This window comes from Lethenteron reissneri, chromosome 55 (genome assembly GCF_015708825.2).
Source record: "Lethenteron reissneri isolate LAM-NWPU_2019-01 chromosome 55, ASM1570882v1, whole genome shotgun sequence".
NCBI lineage: Eukaryota > Metazoa > Chordata > Hyperoartia > Petromyzontiformes > Petromyzontidae > Lethenteron > Lethenteron reissneri.
The window spans coordinates 512,103-535,764 of NC_083833.1; the positions used below are offsets into that span (position 1 = coordinate 512,103).

Sequence of the window (23,662 nt, forward strand, 5' to 3'; positions counted from 1 at the left end):
CGACCGCAACAGGCGACAGGAGCACGTTCGGGCCGGAATGGGCCGGGCCGTTTCAACCGTCCGTCTCCTCCAACGGCGCTCCCGCGGTGTTTCAACTGCGGCGTCCGGGGCCACGTCGCCTCGGGGTGCCGCGCTCCTCGACAGCGCGGGACGACACCTCAACGGGACGACGGGCCTCATCACAAGCTCCACCATCATAACCCGGCGAGTCGCAGCACCCCACATGTTTGGCCCACGCACACACCCGTCACGCACTCAAACACCGCAACGAGAGGGGGGCCGATATCGCGCACCATCGCACCATCACGCACCACCCCGGGTACTCATATCGAACCCGGCCAGTGGTCCGTGCTGGCCGATCGTATGGTAGCCGCATCGTCGGGGTCGTCGGCCGTTGTGGGGCACATCGACGGGGTTGAAGTGCGCATCCTGGTCGATACGGGAGCATCGGCGACCATTATTTCGGAGTTGATTTACAATATTCTCCCTGTCCGGAGTCGTCCTTTGATGCCTGTTAACGTACCATTCTATGCGGCTAACGGGGGCTCACTTGGCATCATCGGACAAATTCGTGCCCAAATTTGTATTGGGGAAATTAAATTGTCTGGGCCGATTTTTGTTTCCTCCTCGCTGGCGGTTCCGTGCCTGCTGGGGACGGACTTCCTGGCCAAAATGCCGATTAGGATATTGATCGACCAGGGATGTATTGAGCTCCCGTCGGGCAGACGCATGGCGTTTCTGCCATCGCCTGTTACGACTCGGACGGCGTTCGCGACGGTGCCGGCATTCGTAGAGAGAACGGTGCGCGTCCCTCCGGGGGCGCAAATGTTGATTCCCTTGAAACTTCGGCGGCCCTTCGCTAAGGGTGTTGGGGCCCAAGGGGTTCTGCTGGGGCCGTCTAGGGCCGGGGTTAGTGGACCTCATTTACTTCCGGCCCAGACCATAGTAAGAGGGGACGGTGAACCCTTCATCGCGGTCCTCAATGTGGGCTCGCAGACGGTGGTGGTCCCACAGGGGACCGTGCTTGCTCACGCAACGCCGGTGCCATGTGAGGAACCCGTCGCAAATCACGTCAGCGTTGTCCCTGTGCCGCGACCGCATTCGGACAGCGATGAAGGGTGGCTCGAGGCGCTTTGTGCGGGATCAATGGACCTGTCAGATTCAGAGCGTCAACAACTTAAAACACTACTGCGGGAATTTTCCGACGTTTTTAGTCGGAATAAATACGATTTGGGTTGTACTCACCTGCTGCGTCACCATATTGACACGGGTGACAGCGCGCCAATTCGCCAAAATCCGTTTCGGTTGAGTCCCGCCGAAAAGGACCATGTCAAATCGGCTGTTGATGACATGTTGGCCGCCGACATCATTTCTCCTTCCACCAGCCCTTGGGGAGCGCCGATCGTCCTGGTTAAAAAGCAGGACGGTTCGTTGCGGTTTTGCGTTGATTTCCGGCGTCTTAACAAAATTTCGGTTGCCGACGCATACCCGCTCCCTCGGATGGATGAATCGCTGGACGCCTTGGCGGGAGCGCGATTCTTTTCCACACTGGATTTACTTTCGGGATTCTGGCAGCTTCCTCTGGACGATGATTCAAAGCCTAAAACTGCTTTCCGTACACCGCATGGCCTGTTCCAATTCAATCGGTTGCCGATGGGCTTACACTCAGCGCCGGCAACTTTCCAGCGTTTGATGGAATTGGTTTTGGCTGGATTGCAATGGGAGTCGTGCCTCATTTATTTGGATGACGTTATCGTCTTTAGTAAAACTTTTGACGAACATCTCCAGAGGTTGCGGGCGGTTTTCCTAAAGATGCGGGCTGCTAATTTGAAATTCAAGCCCCAAAAATGCCATTTGTTGCGCGATTCGGTGCGTTATTTGGGGCACATCGTGGGACGCTCAGGTATTGCTACCAATCCCGCCAAAACGCAGTGTGTCAGCTCCTGGCCGACTCCCACCTCGGTGGGAGAGGTCAGGAGTTTCATTGGGTTCGCGTCGTATTACCGACGGTTCGTCGCTGATTTTGCGACAATTGCAAAACCCCTGCACGCTTTAACATCTAAAGGGGTTCGGTTCCACTGGGGTCAAGAGGAGGAGGCTGCTTTCTGCTCCCTTCGGGACGCCCTGGTAAAAGCCCCTCCCTTGATTTACCCAGATTTTTCTAAGCCCTTTTTGCTCGACACCGATGCGAGCAACACGGGTATTGGGGGTGTGCTTTCCCAGGTGGTTGATGGCGTGGAACGGGTGGTCGCGTACGGTAGTCGGGTGTTGTCTCCTGCGGAGCAAAGATATTGTGTCACCCGTAGGGAACTGTTGGCAATTGTCTATTTCATCCAACAGTATCGCCCATATCTGTACGGTCGGCATTTCACCGTCCGCACAGATCATGCGGCACTACAGTATGCCCTCCGAGTTCAACAACCATCGGGACAGTTGTCTCGATGGTTGGAGGTTCTCCAGGACTTTGATTTTGAAACCACCTACCGTAAGGGCGTTCGCCATACGAATGCGGACGCTCTGTCGCGCATGCCAACCACCTCCGAATGTGCATGCCTCCTGGGGTCGGGACGTTGCAGGCCTTCAGGGGACGCATCGGTTCCGATCTTAGCAGCCACCGACGACGACGAACCATTGGTTACTAATTCGATCGAACAACAGGGAAGAGATTCCCTGTTGGGGTTGCCCGTCACTGAATGGGGGCGCCTCCAAATGGAGGATACCTCCCTCCTCGGGTGGCGTCGTCGCGTCGGGGGTGCTGGGCGGGTGAAGGGTGATTCGGATGCATGGGAAATGGTGCAAGGTCTGCTGATGCATTGGGACGGCAAATCCCAGCGACATCGGCTGGTGGTCCCTTCTGAGTTGCGAGGCAAGGTGGTGTGGGCCGCGCATGAGCGCCTATTACACCTGGGGACCCAAAAGACTCTTGCACTGCTACAACTTGATTTTTTTTGGCCTGGTATGACGAGGGATGTTGGGGATCTATTGGGATCATGCCCTCGGTGTGCGCAACGGAAACCGCCGGCGCGGGAGTCTAACCCGCCCTTGCAATCGATCAAAGTATCCAGAATAAATGAGCTTGTCGCGCTGGACATTTTGGGCCCATTTCCCGCCACCCCCAGGGGCAATAGGTATTTGTCGACAGGTGTCGAGTATTTTACGCGCTGGCCTATGGCCTGGCCCCTTGCCAACCAGTCGGCAGCAGCCATCGTGGAGGCCTTTGTTCAGGGATACGTCCTGGACAAAGGTGCTCCGGAGCGGCTGCTGACCGACCAGGGCAGAAATTTTTCCGGTAAATTACTCAAACAAGTCTGTGACCTCTTAGGCACGAAGAAATTTCGTACCTCCCCGTATCACCCGCAAACTGACGGAATGGTCGAGCGCCTGCATCGCACCATTACGTCAATGATGTCACAGCAGGTCTCGGACTCGCAGACTGACTGGGACCTGCATATTCAAGGGGTCTTGGCGGCATACCGGATGGCACCCCATGCAGCTACGGGATTTTCCCCCTTTTACCTCATGTACGGTCGCGAACCCGACCCGCCTGTTCGCGCTCAGCTGCAGATCCCCGACCCGCAAGGGAAAACTAAATTGGCTGACCACGTCAAATTTAATCTGGCCAAATTAACAGAGGCGCGGGATGCTGCTATGCTAAACTCGGACCTCCGTCAAAAAGCGAATGAGCGCCTCAGGCTGGGTCGGGCGCACGTGATACAGTGGAAGCCGGGGGACAAGGCATGGTTGCACTGTCCCCAAGTGCCCCTGGCTACCTCCCCTAAGCTGGCGCGGCCGTGGCGGGGCCCTGTGGAGGTGGTCGAAGTTTTGCGACCACAGTGCGTGCGCATTAAATGGGGGAAGCGGCGATGGTTCGTGCACCCCTCTAGGTTAAAACCCCTCGTTGCGGTACACAAACCCACTTCACACATGCGTGGCCAAACGTGTGGGGGGTCGACCGACTCACTGGGTCCGTCTCCGTCGTTCTCACCTAATGCCTTGCCGGCCGTGCCACCTCCAGGTGCATCAGGACTGACGGGCTCACGCCCGACCACCCCTCCTGGGGATACCGACGGTCGCGCGGCATCGGATGAGGTCTCACTCCGGGACGGACAATTGCCACCTTACGGTCCGCCACCCGGGGTTACCCCGTGTGAGGGGCCCGCTGCAAGGACGCGCGCAAAAATGCGCAGACTGTTATGAGGCCGGAAGATGTGTACATAGGTTGTGTTCATCGTGTGTTGTGTGGGTGGTGTGTTCCCTGCCCATTGAAATGTACATACGTTGGGTTCACCTGGTGTTGTGTGTATGGTGGGTTCCCTGCAAATTGTATATAGGTTGTTTTTTTTACGGAATTCGTATTTATTCAAGGGGGGGTGCGTCGGGTTGTTTTCTCTTCTTGCTGTTGCATTTTGTTGTGTTCTTGTTGCTGTTCTTGTTATTGTTGAAAAATAGTGAGGCACACGCGCGGTCAAGGGGTAAATGCACTTTTATTGTCATTTTTGTATGTTGGCAGCCGGGACGGCTGCAAGCTATGCGGGGGGGGGGGGGGGGGTGATGTAGGGGTGTTAAAAAGAGGGCCCGTTATGCATGGCAGCCTATGGAAAACAAACACAGTGGGCGGGGCTACGTAAGTGCACGAGCAAGTGCTCTCTACGACGTCCGAGCCAGACACCCTGGGGGGGGCTGGTTCGAACGTTATGATCCCCCGGGGCCCCACCCCTCAGGGAGGGGTTGGGTATAAAAGGGGATGTTTCAAAGGGCTCGGCAGTTATGTTTAAGCTAAGGGAAGAAGATTGAAGACGTCTTAGATAGAGCCCTGGACTCCCCTGGTTCGATGTCCTTTTCAGGGCCGGACAGGATTGAGCCAGCGGCGTGGTCCCGAAAGCCAGAGCCGGTGCTCTTGTAAGAGCTGGTCTGGAACTCCGGGTACCGGGCCCGACTTACCAGTGTCGGGCCAGTTAGCCTCCCCTAGCCCATTAGTGGAGGATTCGGGGCTAGGACAGAGTTAGCTAGGGGTGTATCCCGAGTTATACGGGTGAGGGGGCCGATACCCCCTCGAGAGTGTATATGCCCACTGTCATACTGTGAAATAAATATACGTGTGCCTCAACCTCGGCGTCAAGCGTCTTCACCGGTACTTCATCTGCGTGTGTGTCTGTGTGTGTGTCTGCGTGTGTGTCTGTGTGTGTGTCTGCGTGTGTGTCTGCGTGTGTGTCTGTGTGTGTGTCTGTGTGTGTGTCCGGCAAAACAACCTCCTACCTCCTCGCGGTGCCGGACGGGCAACACTGTCGTGGGCAGTGCTGTGGGGGGAGGGCCAATGCCCATTGGCCTCTCCCCTCATGGCGTCTGTGACCACCACAGTGGCTAAACGGGGGCTCTGGACGGGTGTGAGGGGCTGGTAACCCCTCCACCTTCAATTCATTACCACTAAACCACGAATTAAACATAAACCTGTAACAAATAAGCTTGTGCCGGAGGCCCCGGGGGGTCAGGCTTTTATGACGTCTCCTGGCCAAACCCCATTTGGCGGAGCCAGGAGATTGAATTTTCACCCTCGGGGCTCCTCCAGAAACAACAAAAAACCATTGCGGATGGCCACGTGGAATGTTCGAACGCTCACTGCGGAGGAGAGGCTGCCACTCCTCTGTCGGGAGCTGGACCGGTACCGCCTGGATCTCTGTGGCATTCAGGAGGTCCGGTGGACCGGTTCTGGCTCCTGCCACCATGAGGGGTGGACAGTCCTCTACTCGGGGCAGGAGACTGCCAAACAACAGGGTGTGGCTCTTCTTCTGAACAAAAGAATGAAGGGGGCGTGGGAGCGTGGCGGTGAGGTGTGGGAAGCTGTAAGCCCCAGGATACTTTGGGCTCGCCTTCCCATCAACCAGAGGCGAGGAGTGGTGGTCGTGGTTACTTATGCCCCCACCGAAGACGAACATCCGTGGAGGGATGCAAGCAAAGCCGATGAGTCAGACGCTTTCTATGACCTCCTGTCACAGGTGCTGGCTAAAGTGGCCACTCGGGACAGAGTCATCTTGTTGGGTGACTTCAATGCCCGAGTTGGTCATGATGCTGACACCTGGTCTGGAGTGATTGGAAGGCATGGGCCAGATCAGCTCAATAATAACGGTAGGAGGCTGCTAGATTTTTGTGCAGCCCATGGGCTTGTAATTACCAACACGCTCTTCCGGCATCGGCGCATCCACACAACATCATGGATACATGCCGGGTCCAAGCAAGAACATCTGCTGGACTACATAGTGACGGACCAGCGGATGCGAACCCATGTCCTTGACACCAGGACCTACCGTGGAGCTGATCTGTCCTCTGACCATCGACTAGTCATCTGTAAGATGCGCCTGCCTTTCTTCCACTCCGGTGGTGGGTGTACACCCAGGATCCCATTCCAACCAAAAGTGGCCTGGTCTCAGTTAGCTGATGAAAGTTGCAAGCGAGAATTTCATCATCGCTTGCAGCTGGGGTTGGCATCGTCCCCCACTCCACCTGATGTCGAGGGTAAATGGGCGAGGTTTAGGACTGTGACTCATGCAGCTGCAATGGCTGCTTTGGGTACGCGGTCCAGACCTCCCCAGAAACCCTGGCTGACAGAGGAGGTGTTCAGGTTAATTGAGAAAAAGCGACAGGCCCACTCTCATCGCCTACAGCATCCCACGTCAGAGAATGAGGAGGTTTACCGCAGCCTTCGCTCGGAAGTTCGGAGAGCCGTAAGGCGTTGTAAGGATGGGTGGTGGTCGCGGGTTGCTGAGGAGATGGAGTCTGCCTCAGTGGCCCGTGATCACAAATCACTATTTAACTCCATCAAAAAAGTAACCTGCAGCGCCACACCTATTACCATCATTAGAGGAAAAAACGGTGATCCAATCTCCGACCCCCAGGAACAGGTTTGCAGATTTGCTGAGCATTTCTGTGAGGTCCTGGGGGAGGGAAATTCTCTCAGCCAGGAAAACATCATGGCACAAAGTGGGGATAACCCTGCTGAGGCTGCGGTGCCTCAAATATTGGAAGAGGTCACCCCCTGTGAGTGGCTGGCTGAGGTTCCAGCTGTTGAGGAAGTACTGAGGGCGATCCGGAGTCTGAGACCAGGGAAGGCACCGGGCAGAGATGATCTCCCAAGCGAAATGCTGAGGGAGGGTGGCGTTTGTGCACAGACTGCCCTATATGACATCATAACAACAGTCTGGACCACTGGACGGGTTCCGCAGGACTGGAAGGATGCCCTGGTGGTCCCCCTCTTTAAGAAGGGGGACCGCACAGACTGTAACAACTACAGGGGCATCTCACTCCTCAGTGTGCCGGGTAAGGTCCTGGCAAGGATTATTCAACATCGCCTTGCTAGGCACGCTGAGGAGGGGCTTGCGGAGCCCCAATGCGGTTTCAGGAAAGGGCGGTCCTGCACAGATGCCATATTTTCTGTCCGTCTGCTACAGCAGAGGTGTAGGGAATTCCAAAAAGACCTACATCTCTGCTTTATTGACCTGGTCAAGGCCTATGATACCATCAGTAGGACTGGACTCTGGGTTGTTCTTCGTGCTTTCGGAGTCCCTGACCCTCTGCTCACGATCATTAAGGACCTTCATGATGGTGAGCGGGCCCGGGTAAAACTACGTGGCCGGGAGTCGGAGCCTTTCCCTGTACACCTTGGGGTGCGACAGGGATGTCCTCTGGCTCCCACATTATTTAACATCTATTTTGACCGCGTAGTTCGTGAAGCCTTCAATAGCTGTACCGGGGGAATTTCCGTTTGGTACAGATATAATGGGAGGCTGATCGACGCCCGGGTGCGATCAAGGGATGGCTCCCTATTGGTCAACCACGTTATGTATGCCGATGATTTGGTAATAGCTGCTCATTCAGAAGAGGAGTTGGAGGCGCTGCTGCTGAGACTGGAGCGTGCCACTAAGAGGTGGGGCCTTACCATCAGCCCCACCAAAACCAAGCACCTGCCTGGGTATTTTGTACCATCGGACACTCCACCCCCACAACTCCCAATTGGTGATGGGGCAGTTGTGGAGAGAGTGGAGAGTTTCCCATACCTGGGCAGTGTGCTTATGACCGGCTCCAGTCTATCAGCAGAGGTCTCACTCCGAATCAGTCGAGCGGCAATATCTTTTCATCGGTTGCGTAACGCTGTGTGGAAGCTACCTGGTCTGTCGCTCCGCACGAAGCTTCAGGTCTTCTCGGCCACGGTCATTCCCTCCCTTCTCTACGCTTGCGAGACGTGGACCCCCCTGGTGGAGCATCTTCGCCGGTTGGAAACATTTAGGCTGGCCTGCCTACGATCCATCCTGGGTTTAACCAGGCTGGATTGTGTGAGGAGCTCACAAATCCTTGAAAGATCTGGGCAAAGTCCCATCAGTGAGCTCCTCCGGCAGGCAAGGCTGCGTTGGCTGGGTCATGTAGCCCGCATGCCCAGCCACCGCATGCCTAAACAGCTTTTGTTCGGCCGGATCGAGGGGGCTAGACGGGCGCGGCACGGGCTGGAGAAGAGATGGAGTGATGTGGTACAGGAGGACGTGGAGCTGAGTGGACTTGCCGATGACTGGTACCAGCGGTGTCAAGATCGGCCTCAGTGGAGGAGGCTCGTGAAGGACGCTACTGGGCAGTTGGAGGCAGTCGCCCTCCAACAACAACGGAGGGCGGAGGAGCGACGCTCACAACAACGAGCGGAGCGCCGGGTGGCTAAAGCACAGCAAGTTGGCACAGTAGGGGGCACAGGTGGTGCATCAGCCAGTCATCTCGGTCATCTCGGTCAGTCGACCAGTGGCACCTGGGTCTGCCCCGTGACCTCCTGCCAGCGGGCTTTCGACACTTCACGTGGCCTCAAGGTGCACTTGGCCTGGCACAAGCATCGTGGTGACGTCACCGCCACTTAGTGGCGAATGGCGGTTGTTGTTGTTGTTGTGTCTGTGTGTGTGTGTGTCTGCGTGTGTGTGTGCGTGTGTGTGTCTGCGTGTGTGTGTTTGTGTCTGCGTGTGTGTGTTTGTGTCTGCGTGTGTGTCTGTGTGTGTGTCTGCGTGTGTGTGTCTGCGTGTGTGTCTGTGTGTGTGTCTGTGTGTGTGTGTCTGCGTGTGTGTCTATATGAGGTGGTATCTGCGTGTGTCTGTGTGTGTGTCTGCGTGTGTGTCTGTGTGTGTGTCTGTGTGTGTGTCTGTGTGTGTGTCTGCGTGTGTGTCTGTGTGTGTGTCTGTGTGTGTGTCTGTGTGTGTGTGTGTGCGTGTGTGTGTCTGTGTGTGTGTCTGCGTGTGTGTCTGCGTGTGTGTCTGTGTGTGTGTGTGTCTGCGTGTGTGTCTGTGTGTGTGTCTGCGTGTGTGTCTGCGTGTGTGTCTGTGTGTGTGTCTGTGTCTCCGTCTGCGTGTGTGTCTGTGTGTGTGTCTGTGTGTGTGTCTGCGTGTGTGTCTGTGTGTGTGTCTGTGTGTGTGTGTGTCTGCGTGTGTGTGTGCGTGTGTGTGTCTGCGTGTGTGTGTGTCTGCGTGTGTGTGTTTGTGTCTGCGTGTGTGTCTGTGTGTGTGTCTGCGTGTGTGTGTCTGCGTGTGTGTCTGTGTGTGTGTCTGTGTGTGTGTGTCTGCGTGTGTGTCTATATGAGGTGGTATCTGCGTGTGTCTGTGTGTGTGTCTGCGTGTGTGTCTGCGTGTGTGTGTCTGCGTGTGTGTCTATATGAGGTGGTATCTGCGTGTGTGTCTGTGTGTGTGTCTGCGTGTGTGTCTGCGTGTGTGTCTGCGTGTGTGTCTGTGTGTGTGTCTGCGTGTGTGTCTGCGTGTGTGTCTGTGTGTGTGTCTGCGTGTGTGTCTGCGTGTGTGTCTGCGTGTGTGTCTGTGTGTGTGTCTGTGTGCGTGTGTGTCTGTGTGTGTGTCTATATGAGGTGGTATCTGCGTGTGTGTCTGTGTGTGTGTCGGTGTGTGTGTCTGTGTGTGTGTCTGCGTGTGTGTCTGCGTGTGTGTCTATATGTGGGGAGCGGTAGTGTAGCTGTTAGCGCGCTGCGCTATGAACCTGGCGACCCGGGTTCGATTCCCGCTCACGGCTAACACCAGTGACGATTATCTGAACCGGTCCTGGGCCTCCCCAAGGTCGACTCAGCCTTAAATGAGTACCTGGTGCGGTGTGTAAACATCGCCACTAGGGAGACAAAGGCGGTCGGGCGTGGTGCTGGCCACCCACCCCCTCGTGTACCGTTCCGGCCTTCATAGGTGCTCGCTAACAGCACTTGCCCCTACAGTCTGTTCAGGCTATACGGGGGATCTTTATCTTTATATGAGGTGGTATCTGCGTGTGTGTCTGTGTGTGTGTCTGCGTGTGTGTGTGTCTGTGTGTGTGTGTGTCTGCGTGTGTGTCTGCGTGTGTGTCTATATGAGGTGGTATCTGCGTGTGTGTCTGTGTGTGTGTCTGTGTGTGTGTCTGTGTGTGTGTGTGTCTGCGTGTGTGTCTATATGAGGTGGTATCTGCGTGTGTGTCTGTGTGTGTGTCTGCGTGTGTGTCTGCGTGTGTGTCTGTGTCTATATGAGGTGGTATCTGCGTGTGTGTCTGTGTGTGTGTCTGCGTGTGTGTGTGTCTGCGTGTGTGTCTGTGTCTATATGAGGTGGTATCTGCGTGTGTGTGTATATAAGGCGGTGTCTGCGTGTGTGTGTTTGAGGTGGTGTGTATCTGTGTGTGTGTGTATATAAGGCGGTGTCTGCGTGCGTGACTGCGTGTGTGTCTGTGTGTGTGTATAAGGCGGTGTCTGCGTGTGTGTGTATAAGGCGGTGTCTGCGTGTGTGTCTGTGTGTGTATATAAGGCGGTGTCTGTGTGTCTGTGTGTGTGTGTATAAGGCGGTGTCTGCGTGTGTGTGTATGAGATGCTATCTGCGTGTGTGTCTGTGTGTGTGTGTATAAGGCGGTGTCTGCGTGTGTGCGCGTGACAAGGTGCGCTGGCGTCGCTGGCCGTGGGCTTCCTGCGCGTGCGCTGGGCCGTGTGGGGGGAGCTGCTGCTCGGGGTGGTGGTGGCGCTGGAGGCGGCGCTGCTCTACGCCATGAACGTCACGCGCAGCATCTGGCTCTGCTACGCCGCCTACGTGCTCTTCCGCACGGTGCACCAGCTCCTACTCACCGTCGCCACGTACGGGAAGCGCCGCGAACGCCGCCGCCCCCCCCCCCCCCCCCCCGCCCAGACGTCACCGCCGGCGCTGCGATCCGGCGGTCGTGGAGGAGGCGAGCAGGAGGGTTGGCGGATCGCAAACCGATTCGTGAATCTCCCTGCCTGCCCGTCCGTGGGTGCCGAAGTCGCCGGCTTCGTGGCCGGGGTGCGATGGCGGTGGGGTGCTCCCGATTTCCTCCCACCTGTACGGCACAAACACTCGCCAAACATCCCAATATGTATAGGGCCACGGAGCTTGGGCAAAGTTGACGACGATTCCGGCTGCATTCCCGCTTGCCTGGGGTTGCCCGCTCATCCGTGTGAAAACTGGGCACGTTACAAATGATACGCTCAGCACGGGAATTCGATTGTGCACGCGACACGTTCAGATGTAGCAGCCTGGACTGCGGCCAACGTCAACGAGACACGTCCCGGGTTCAACCTTCCAGTGGTCGACCGTCGACCGAATCGGGAGCGGATCACGCGGCCGATGCAGCCACCCAATGCCACAGTAGGCACGGCCTGCGAGTAGTGCGGCCACCGATCCCAAAGGGTCGGCACACATCGTCAACGGCCGCAGCTGTGTCCGCTCCTTTGAAGGAGGCCCGGACGAGATCCACCCTGCGTCCCAACAGACAACTCAGTGGACAACGTCTCGAATGACATCGTCAACCTGCTGCTAAGAAGAAGGGTGCCTAGATAGCCGAGACGCTGCTCGGGTCTTCTTCTTTCTGTACGAATTAATAGCGGACGATTAAAGATGCGGTTTTAGATGTCGTTATCCACCCAGCTGTCTGGTTCAGAAGCAGAGTGGATCTCGTCCCTTCCTCCTTTAAAGGAGTGAAGACAGCGTCGGCAGAGTGATTGCCATGCGATCGATGGTTTGGCATTCTCGGCCACGCCACTTGCAGGCCGGCAAATCTTTGATGGCGCCATTTTTTTGTGGCTTCGCCCGCAAGGCCCCCCCCCCCCCCCTGGTCCCGATGGTCGACCGGTAGGGTCGCCGTACGAGAGACGTTGACTTTCTTTTTGACGTTCCCCCGCGGTCCGGGCTCTGGCCTCCGTCTGTGGCGTTCGTGGCGCGGTCGTGGCGCGGTCCACCAAGGGGCTGGCGTGATCCGAGACGAACGGGCGTCGCGTGCCGTCTCCGCAGGTTCCAGATCGGCAAGGAGCTGACGCGGGAGTGCAGCGCGCTGGTGTTCGGGGTGAGCACGTTCCTCGCCACCGTGCTGCAGACCGTCGTGACGCTTGTCGTGTGCGACAAGCTCGGCCTCTCGCTGTCCGTGCGCGCCCAGGTGAGGTGGCTGGTCCACCACCTCACTCGCCCCGCGTCCACCACCTCACTCGCCCCGCGTCCACCACCTCACTCGCCCCGCGTCCACCACCTCACTCGACCCGCGTCCACCACCTCACTCCCCCGCGTCCACCACCTCACTCCGCGTCCACCACCTCACTCACCCCACGTCCACCACCTCACTCACCCCGCGTCCACCACCTCACTCAACCCGCGTCCACCACCTCACTCACCCCGCGTCCACCACAATAACCGCGAGTCCACCACACTCGCTGTCAACCCACCACTCCACATTAACCCACCACTCCACATTAACCCACCACTCCACATTAACCCACCACTCCACATTCATCCACCACTCCACATTCATCCACCACTCTACATTAATCCACCACTCCACATTCATCCACCACTCCACATTCATCCACCACTCCACATTAACCCACCACTCCACATTAACCCACCACTCCACATTAACCCACCACTCCACATTAACCCACCACTCCACATTAATCCACCACTCCACATTCATCCACCACTCCACATTAATCCACCACTCCACATTAACCCACCACTCCACATTGACCCACTTCCACAGCCGGATCTACAGTGCTCAGTGTTCTACCCCAGTTGCTGCGCTGCACCACCCCCTTGACTCTCCGCTCCTCATACTCTCAGTTTGCACCCCTTCACTTTGTGGCTGTTGTTGTCCCCCCTCTCACTGCCCTCCCTCCTGTTCCCGTCTCTCTCCTCTCCCCTCCCTCTCCCCCCCACCCCCCACCGCCACGGTCTCTCCGTCACCCGTGCCCATCACATGCCGCGTCCCTGACGAGCGCAGTTCTACGTCTACTGCGGCTACTTCGTCACGCTGGCTGTGGCGTTCCTGTGCCGCGCCGCGTTCACCTTCGTCACGCGACGGCGCTCGGGCAAAAAGGGAGCGGAGCCCGTCACCTCCGACCTCGTCACCTCCGACCTCGTCGCCTCCGACCTCGTCACCCCCGACCCCATTGCCCCCAAACCCATCGCATCCGATCCCATCGCCCCCGAACCCGTGACCCCTGACCCCGTCACCTCTGACCCCATCGCCCCCCGACCACTTCACCCCATACCCCCCACCACCACTGACCCCACCACCTCCTAACTCATCGCCCCCGAACCCGTGACCCCTGACCCCACCATCTCTTAACCCATCGCCCCCGACCCCATCGCTCCCGACACAGTGAACCGTGAACCGCGTTGCAGTCCCACCGCGTGCGACGCGGTGCCCAGCGGGAGTGTGGGGGGGGGGGGGGGGTGTGAGGACCTTCGCTGGTTGTTCGGGGTTCAGATCGAGCTCAAGTCCTTGCTGGGAGCACTTTCACTTCCACACCGGCGGCGGCGGCGGCAGCGGCAGCAGCAGCTGCGACTGCTCCACCACTTGGGCGGCGGCGAGTCCACCTTAGCGGCCTTTGCAAGGAACCTAACATTGCACACGTGTATACAAATGCGTGTGTGTGTATATATATTTATGTAAATCAACACATACATAAATAGCATATATGAATGTAAAAACTCTAAATGTTTGAGAAGCCATCACGGCCCGCCACTCGTCCCGTCGTGGTGGACAGGAGGTTGCAGGTTGGAGCCACACGGTTAGAATCTTCTTCTAAAAATCTGGCGACAAATCCCAAAAGTTTTGGCTTTTGTCCACGTTGAAAGTCGACGCCAACCGCAGGGGGAGCGTCGCGCTAACGACCCAATTGACGAGTTGGAGGGACGCGGATTTCATTTTTAATTTTCCGAGCTGCCGTGTAAATCATGCTGCCCACTTAAGATGCCGCTCACTTTGACCGTCGCAGCAGCGGCAGCAGCAAGTCACGAATGGAACCTCGACTGGAGTAGCGTGACGACGCGTTGAAGGGAAGATAATCGTTAGGAAAGCCCTCCCAGAGAGGACGGTGCGAATGAGATTTGTTGTTATCGAGTCGTGGCTGTGAGACTTGAGTGCGCATCTAATCACGTGGTGCGTGGTGAATCATTGCTGACGTAGTAACACCGACACAGCAGCCTTCAGCAGTTGGAGTCTTTATTTCTCCCAGCACGAGACACCCACGGGGTCTTCGAGGATTCCCTTCACCCCAAGCGTCTCGGGCTCTCGCGTCCCCCCCCCCCCACCACCTTTATATCCCTCAAGCCCCCTTTCTCGAAGGTTCCTTGACCCACTTTCTCTCCAGCCAATCACCTTCCCGCTTTCCCTCAACGACCTCCCTGTCAATCATCTTCCGTCACCCGCTCTTTTCCATTCTAGTATTTGTGTAAGTAGTGTATAGTATTGTAGTGTACAACAGTGCAGTGTACAGTAGTGTAGTGTATATTGTAGTGTTTATCATACCTGTCAACCCCTTATCAGTGCCCTACCTTGTTACATACCTATTCAGACTTTATTGGTCACCACGTGCCCCTTATAAATATCAACATTCATCCTAAAAAAGTCCCATCACAAGGGAGAAACACAGATTATGTTACGGCTCTACGCCGTAAGCACCTGAAAACTGTACAAGAATACGGTGTTAACCGTACGGGTTGACAGCGATGCATTTCTCCTCCAATCCCTTCCAATTCCCCTGCGCGTTCTTTTACTTTGCTGATTATCCGTTCCACGCGGTGCTCCACCGCGCATCGTCCGTAGCAATACAATGTTCACGCTCGCGTTTACCGGTGGACTTTTAATTGAGTCGCGCATGAGACGATTATAGATGATTATACGATTGCACAGTTTTTACATTTTGAATTTTTTTAACGAACTCGGCACTGTGGCTCAGAACGCATCACTGTGGCTCAGAACGCAGCACTGCACCACACTACGCAGCACTGCACCGCACCACGCAGCACTGCACTACGCGTGTCTGTGGTCGTCCTCGAAGCGAGAGAGCAAACACTACAACGCGTCACTCGGTTTTGGTGATGGGGGCTCTTAAATGGGCAATTCTGATCACCGACGTTCAGAGTCCAAGGCTGAAATCTTGGGCTCCCGTCCCCTCCCCCCAAGATTAAAACGAGGCTCTCGCGATCAGCGATTTCTCTGGCCTCAATCCAGGCGCCGATGACTCCGAGCGAAAAGAACAATCAAACTACTTGTTGTGCTCCTCATTTCTGCGGCCTCTGACGGCGCACGGTGTCACCGCGCGGTGCCTCCTCATGCCGCGGGGATTTCTGCTTCGCGGACGTATTCCTCGTTCATGGCTCTTGACGCAGCCGGCGTGCGCTCCTCTTAAGATGCTCCCCGCTTCCCTGGAGGCTGCGGAGTCCACGAGGTTTCTCTCTCTCTCTCTCCGAGCCTCTGCCGTCCAACTCTGGCCGCCTTCCGTCCCCGGTGGGGCATTGCCGGTTGGGGTCGCGGTGCTTATTTTGACAATGAGACTCGAGCCAACTTGGAAAAAAATGCACGTCAATAAATACCCCCAAGATACAATAAACACACACACAGGGTGATGGCATTCTGTCCACAACTGTGCGAACGACGTATCCTTTGATGCGTCGAGAATCAGTCAAATCAAGAGAAGAGAAATCAAACCAAAGTATGTTTTCATAAACCCGATTGCAAATACAGCAAGACTCCACCCACGCTTTACGTCGGTGACGTGTTCCTACAATGCGTGACGACGATCGAAGCGATTTACTCGGGTGGCGGTGTGTGTGTGTGGGTTGAGGCGACGCAACTCGAGTGGCGGTGTGTGAGGTGCAAGAGTGACGACTTGGTCGCGAAACGACGTTCAACGGGGTGGGGAGCGACGTGCATCGTGGCTTGGCTGTGCGCACAAATGTCAATGTCTTAGCAATGCAAGGAGTTTTCTTTTGTTTTAAACTTGTGAAAGCTCCCGCCGAGTTGTATTTAAATAAAATACAACTCACGTGTAAGTAGCCAGTGTGGATGGCACGGAGTCGCTCACGGCTGAATGCAGTGGACGTCTGTAATAAAGGACTCCGCCGATACACCGCTGGGTCTCCGTCTCTCTTTATTCCCGTCGACGCTCGCACTCCGCTGGTCCCGACAGTGGACGGGCTGCTTCCTGTGCCCCGCGCGCGCTCTCCCGTCAGTCGCTCCGCTCCCCCGCTCCCGCACGGTGTGCTCGAAGCTCCTCCAGCCACGTGGCTGATGGCGCGGATCCCCTCTGGCCACCCAACGTGGTCCAGCTTCGTGACTCCACCAACTGACCCGGAGCCCTTCCGGGATCCCACCTATATTCCCTTCACCACGTGACCCTGTCTCCTCCCTCTCACCACGCCCTTCACCACGTGACCCTGTCTCCTCCCTCTTACCACGCCCTTCACCACGTGACCCTGTCTCCTCCCTCTCACCACGCCCTTCACCGAACCTTCCAGATCCGGCATCCGCATAGCGCCCCGCTGGCTCCGCCCCGAGGTTCCGCCCCCGCTCACCCCGCTTCCGATTGGACCCGAGGTGGGCGGGGACCTTCACATACGCCCCCAGTCTGGGCCCCGCCCCCCAATACCCCGGGCCGTGTGATTGGCCCAGAGCCGAGCAGCGAACCCCGCTTACGCTCTCATGACGCGTCTCTGCAAGGCGCGTGTCGGATGGGCGAGGGCAGGGGACGGCTTCGCGCAGGAGTGGTGCAGACATTGGGCCAAAGTTCACCGTAGCGACACCGCCACACGATGTTGATGTCAACTTGTTGAAGTGCCGCGCGATGTTGATGTCAACTTGTTAAAGTTCCACGTGATGTTGATGTCAACTTGTTAAAGTGCCACGTGATGTTGATGTCAACTTGTTAAAGTGCCACGTGATGTTGATGTCAACTTGTTAAAGTGCCACGTGATGTTGATGTCAACTTGTTAAACTGCCGCTTAATGTTGATGTCAACTTGTTAAAGTGCCACGCGATGTTGATGTCAACTTGTTGAAGTGCCACGTGATGTTGATGTCAACTTGTTGAAGTGCCACGCAATGTTGATGTCAACTAGTTAAAGTGCCACGCGATGTTGATGTCAACTTGTTAAAGTGCCACGTGATGTTGATGTCAACTTGTTGAAGTGCCACGCGATGTTGATGTCAACTTGTTAAAGTGCCACGCGATGTTGATGTCAACTTCTTAAAGTGCCGCACAATGTTGATGTCAACTTGTTAAAGTGCCGCGCGATGTTGATGTCAACTTGTTGAAGTGCCGCACAATGTTGATGTCAACTTGTTGAAGTGCCGCGCGATGTTGATGTCAACTTGTTGAAGTGCCGCACAATGTTGATGTCAACTTGTTGAAGTGCCGCACAATGTTGATGTCAACTTGTTAAAGTGCCACGCGATGTTGATGTCAACTTGTTGAAGTGCCGCACAATGTTGATGTCAACTTGTTGAAGCGCCGCGCGATGTTGATGTCAACTCGCGTGGGGAGCAACTCGCGAGGAGCCGCGGACGAGCGGGAAGGCAGCAAGCGCGGTGAGCTCCCGCCAACGATTGCCCAAGCTCTGGGGTCCTCTGTTAAGGTTTTTTTTAGTAGTGGGTTCTAGATTTGAAGCTTTCGTGACTGCAAGGATTCATACTCTTTGGTTTTTTCGGTAAAGTCACGTAGGGAAAACAATAAAATAAATAAATGAAAACTAACATTTATTTTATTGATTGTTTTACCTACGTGACTTTACCAAAAAAAACAAAGAGTATAAACTAATGAGTGTTTTAAACACGCGGTAATGTGGAGGAGGAAGAAACCGGAGCCCCCGGAGAAAGCCCACGCGTGCGAGGGGGAAGCGCTCGATCCCGCCAGGGAGTTGGCGTGTTGCCCTACAGCGCCTCCTCCTGGCGAGCCAGCGTCACCGCGGCTCCTCCGCTCCCACGGGAAGCGAGTTTCACGACGTCTGCGCGGTGATCCACCAACCTTCGCTGCCTCCAGTGCGGGATTGCAGGCCGCCACGTGCATCGCCACCACCACCACCACCACGTGCATCGCCACCACCACCACCACCACGTACATCGCCACCACCACCACGTGCATCGCCACCACCACCACCACGTGCATCGCCACCACCACCACCACCACGTGCATCGCCACCACCACCACCACCACGTACATCGCCACCACCACCACGTGCATCGCCACCACCACTACCACGTGCATCGCCACCACCACCACCACCACGTGCATCGCCACCACCACCACCACCACGTGCATCACCACCACCACCACCACTACGTGCATCGCCACCACCACCATCACGTGCATCGACACCACCACCACCACCACGTGCATCGCCACCACCACCACCACGTGCATCGCCACCACCACCACCACGTGCATCGCCACCACCACCACCACGTGCATCACCACCACCACCACCACGTGCATCGCCACCACCACCACGTGCATCGCCACCACCACCACCACGTGCATCGCCACCACCACCACCACGTGCACCGCCACCACCACCACACCACCACGTGCATCGCCACCACCACCACCACGTGCACCGCCACCACCACCACCACGTGCATCGCCACCACCACCACCACCACGTGCATCGCCACCACCACCACCACGTGCATCGCCACCACCACCACCACCACGTGCATCGCCACCACCACCACGTGCATCGCCACCACCACCACCACCACCACCACGTGCATCGCCACCACCACCACCACGTGCACCGCCACCACCACCACCACGTGCATCGCCACCACCACCACCACCACGTGCATCGCCACCACCACCACCACCACGTGCATCGCCACCACCACGTGCATCGCCACCACCACCACCACCACGTGCATCGCCACCACCACCACCACGTGCATCGCTACCACCACCACCACGTGCATCGAGTGCTGCATTTGTGGGTGTGTACGTCTCTCTGCAGAATCTCTCTCGTCAGTAAAAAAACATCACGGGGTCCTTTTCAAGAGGGCACTGCCCTGGGGTGTTTGGCGAATTCCCATGAATGGCTTCCACGAGGGAGGTGACTTGTCTTAGCAACCCACGCACGTGACAGGATGACACCGGCAGCTCCATACAGATGGATTCAGTGAACGTGTAGACGCAACGCAGTGAGTGGACCCACTGCTGCTGCACTGGCAATCTGGCGTGACCCTGCAGGAGATTCCTGGGGCTGCAACACGCCTGGCTTGCCCTGGCGGTCACTCTCAACTCAAACTAAACTGTTCTGTGGGTCTGTCGGTAAAGCCACGTAGTTACAAACGTCGTGATGGTTTTACTATTGTTCTGTCTACGTGGCTTCACCGAAACAGCCACAGAACGTGTGTTCCTGCAGTCACGAACGCTTCAGGTCAAGATCTAAAACTGAACTGTCTCCAGCTCAGGGCCGCGCCGAGGTGTGGCGTTGTTTCAGAAGCGACTTGGGCATCGCAAACGAAGTGGCGGCTGTATCATCATCCCTCATCATCAATCATCATCGACTTCTTCATCATCATCATCCATCATCATCCATCATCGTCATCATCCTCCATCATCATCATCATTATCATCATCCATCAGCATCATCATCCATCATCCTCCATCATCATCATCCATCATCATTATCATCATCCATCATCATCCATCATCCTCCATCAGCATCATCATCCATCGTCATCATCCATCATCCTCCCATCATCATCATCATCCATCATCATCATCCATCATCGTCATCATCCTCCATCAGCATCATCATCATCATCCATCATCATCATCGTGTGGGAAGTTCCAGCAGCACATACTCTCACACGCATGTTTTGAAATCTGGAGGGGAAAAATCCCAGAGGACCCGGAGAAGATCCACACGACCACGGGGAGAGAGACACGCAAACTCCAAATACACAGCAGCAGCAGCAGGCGTCGTCAGGGTTGTAAGAGGACCCACGACCTCCTGTAGACCAACTCAGACCTTATTGCTCACCCCATGCCCTTATACACCTCCACGTCCACCTACAAAGCCCCATCACAAGGGAGCAACACGCACATTTCTACACGTTTATTCTTATTTTTGGCCGTATTATAACGGCTGTACGCAGTATGGACCTGAAAACTCGATTTCCCTGTACAGGAATACGGGTAAACCGCATGGGTTTACAGGTTTGGTAAAGTAGTGTAGTGTGGGCTCTTACCTGGGAAGATTAAACAAAAATAGTTTAGTTTTATTTGTGTACATTTTTTAAAGTGATTTGCTTACATTTCCTATACTTTGCACTCGTTTCGTGTTTTTTTGTATTGTGTGTTGTTGTAACGTTCTGATCACGTGCCTCCCCTAACTAAACATTTGTGGAAAAAAAAGCTTCATAGCTCATCGGATTCATGCGGATAAATCGATTTGCCGACTCTGATCAATTGTAAATTTTCACTGGCAAATCACCGCGGTCCCCGGGACTTTGTCATAATGAGTGTATTCACAGTGGTCCCTGTGCGCTGTTCGTCGCGGTCTCTGGCGTTGTTTTCCACTTCGCTGCGGTCCCCACCACGCCCGGGCTGCGTTCACCGCGGTCCCTGACTGAGGGCTGAGATCCTGGTGGAGACTCGGGCAGCAAGGAGGCCAGAACGGTGAGTGGTGGTGGTGGTGAGTGTGGTGAGTGTGGTGGTGGTGAGTGTGGTGGTGAGTGTGGTGGTGGTGGTGAGTGTGGTGGTGGTGAGTGTGGTGAGTGTGGTGGTGGTGAGTGTGGTGGTGGTGAGTGTGGTGGTGAGTGTGGTGGTGAGTGTGGTGGTGGTGGTGAGTGTGGTGGTGAGTGTGGTGGTGGTGGTGAGTGTGGTGGTGAGTGTGGTGGTGGTGGTGAGTGTGGTGGTGGTGAGTGTGGTGGTGAGTGTGGTGGTGGTGGTGAGTGTGGTGGTGGTGAGTGTGGTGGTGAGTGTGGTGGTGGTGGTGGTGAGTGTGGTGGTGGTGGTGAGTGTGGCGAGTGGTGGTGAGTAGTGAGTGTGGTGAGTGGTGAGTGTGGTGAGTGTGGTGGTGGTGAGTGTGGTGGTGGTGGTGAGTGTGGTGGTGGTGAGTGTGGTGGTGGTGGTGAGTGTGGTGGTGAGTGTGGTGAGTGTGGTGAGTGGTGGTGGTGAGTGTGGTGGTGAGTGTGGTGGTGAGTGTGGTGAGTGTGGTGGTGAGTGTGGTGGTGAGTGTGGTGGTGAGTGTGGTGGTGGTGGTGAGTGTGGTGGTGGTGAGTGTGGTGGTGGTGAGTGTGGTGGTGAGTGTGGTGGTGGTGAGTGTGGTGAGGGTGGTGCTGAGTGTGGTGGTGGTGGTGAGTGTGGTGGTGGTGGTGAGTGTGGTGGTGGTGGTGAGTGTGGTGGTGGTGGTGAGTGTGGTGGTGGTGGTGAGTGTGGTGGTGGTGGTGGTGAGTGTGGTGGTGAGTGTGGTGGTGGTGGTGAGTGTGGTGGTGAGTGTGGTGGTGGTGGTGGTGAGTGTGGTGGTGGTGGTGAGTGTGGTGAGTGTGGTGAGTGGTGGTGAGTGTGGTGAGTGGTGGTGGTGAGTGTGGCGAGTGGTGGTGAGTAGTGAGTGTGGTGAGTGGTGAGTGTGGTGAGGGGTGGTGGTGAGTGTGGTGGTGGGGGGTGTGGTGGTGGTGGGGAGTGTGGTGGTGGTGCTGAGTGTGGTGAGAGTGGTGGTGAGTGTGGTGAGTGGTGGTGGTGGTGAGTGTGGTGGTGAGTGTGGTGGTGGTGGTGAGTGTAGTGGTGGTGCTGAGTGTGGTGAGTGGTGGTGAGTGTGGTGAGTGGTGGTGGTGAGTGTGGTGAGTGGTGGTGAGTAGTGAGTGTGGTGAGTGGTGAGTGTGGTGAGGGGTGGTGGTGAGTGGTGGTGAGTAGTGAGTGTGGTGAGTGGTGGTGAGTGTGGTGAGTGGTGGTGAGTAGTGAGTGTGGTGAGTGGTGGTGAGTGTGGTGAGTGGTGGTGAGTAGTGAGTGTGGTGAGTAGTGAGTGTGGTGAGTGGTGAGTGTGGTGAGTGGTGAGTGTGGTGAGTGGTGGTGAGTGAGTGGTGGTGGTGAGAGTGGTGGTGGTGAGTGAGAGTGGTGGTGAGTGGTGGTGGTGAGTGAGAGTGGTGGTGAGTGGTGGGGGTGAGTGAGTGGTGGTGACTGTGGTGACTGTGGTGGTGGTGAGTGGTGGTGAGTGAGTGGTGGTGAGTGGTGGTGGTGAGTGGTCAGTGTGGTGACTGTGGTGAGTGGTGGTGTTGAGTGGTGGCGAGTGAGTGATGGTGAGTGGTGGTGGTGAGTGAGTGGTGGTGTTGAGTGGTGGCGAGTGAGTGATGGTGAGTGGTGGTGGTGAGTGTGGTGAGTGGTGGTGGTGGTGAGTAGTGGTGGTGGAGAGCGTGGTGAGTGTGGTGAGTTGTGGTGGTGAATGGTGGTGAGTGGTGGTGGTGAGTGAGAGTGGTGGTGGTGAGTGAGAGTGGTGGTGGTGAGTGAGAGTGGTGAGTGAGTGGTGGTGAGTGGTGGTGAGTGAGAGTGGTGAGTGTGGTGAGTGAGTGGTGGTGGTGAGTGGTGGTGGTGGTGAATGGTGGTGGTGAGTGGTGGTGAGTGTGGTGAGTGGTGGTGAGTAGTGAGTGTGGTGAGTAGTGAGTGTGGTGAGTGGTGAGTGTGGTGAGTGGTGAGTGTGGTGAGTGGTGGTGAGTGAGTGGTGGTGGTGAGAGTGGTGGTGGTGAGTGAGAGTGGTGGTGAGTGGTGGTGGTGAGTGAGAGTGGTGGTGAGTGGTGGGGGTGAGTGAGTGGTGGTGACTGTGGTGACTGTGGTGGTGGTGAGTGGTGGTGAGTGAGTGGTGGTGAGTGGTGGTGGTGAGTGGTCAGTGTGGTGACTGTGGTGAGTGGTGGTGTTGAGTGGTGGCGAGTGAGTGATGGTGAGTGGTGGTGGTGAGTGAGTGGTGGTGTTGAGTGGTGGCGAGTGAGTGATGGTGAGTGGTGGTGGTGAGTGTGGTGAGTGGTGGTGGTGGTGAGTGGTGGTGGTGGAGAGCGTGGTGAGTGTGGTGAGTTGTGGTGGTGAATGGTGGTGAGTGGTGGTGGTGAGTGAGAGTGGTGGTGGTGAGTGAGAGTGGTGAGTGAGTGGTGGTGAGTGGTGGTGAGTGAGAGTGGTGAGTGTGGTGAGTGAGTGGTGGTGGTGAGTGGTGGTGGTGGTGAATGGTGGTGGTGAGTGGTGGTGAGTGAGGGAGAGTGGTGAGTGAGTGAGTGTGGTGAGTGAGTGAGAGTGGTGAGTGAGTGAGAGTGATGAGTGAGAGTGGTGAATGAGTGAGTGTGGTGAGTGAGTGTGGTGAGTGAGTGTGGTGAGTGGTGGTGGTGAGTGGTCCGGCAAAACAACCCCCTACCTCCTCGCGGTG

At 56.3% G+C, this 23,662-nt stretch overlaps 1 protein-coding gene across 7 annotated transcripts in view; it reads left to right on the forward strand.

Annotated features, from left to right (window-relative positions):
* Window positions 1-16,390, forward strand: part of LOC133356811 (reduced folate transporter-like) — a 35,310-nt gene extending 18,920 nt beyond the window's left edge. For 5 of the 7 annotated variants that reach the window (XM_061574511.1, XM_061574512.1, XM_061574508.1 and 2 more), the window contains 3 exons: window positions 10,912-11,104; window positions 12,276-12,417; window positions 13,255-16,390. In XM_061574511.1, coding sequence (XP_061430495.1) covers window positions 10,912-11,104; window positions 12,276-12,417; window positions 13,255-13,557 — 638 coding nt within the window. In that variant the 3' untranslated portion in view covers window positions 13,558-16,390. Of the gene's footprint in view, window positions 1-10,882; window positions 11,105-12,275; window positions 12,418-13,254 lie in introns of those variants that run through there. The other 2 variants (XM_061574509.1, XR_009756899.1) reach the window with 2 other exon arrangements.
* Window positions 16,391-23,662: the final 7,272 nt, after the last annotated feature.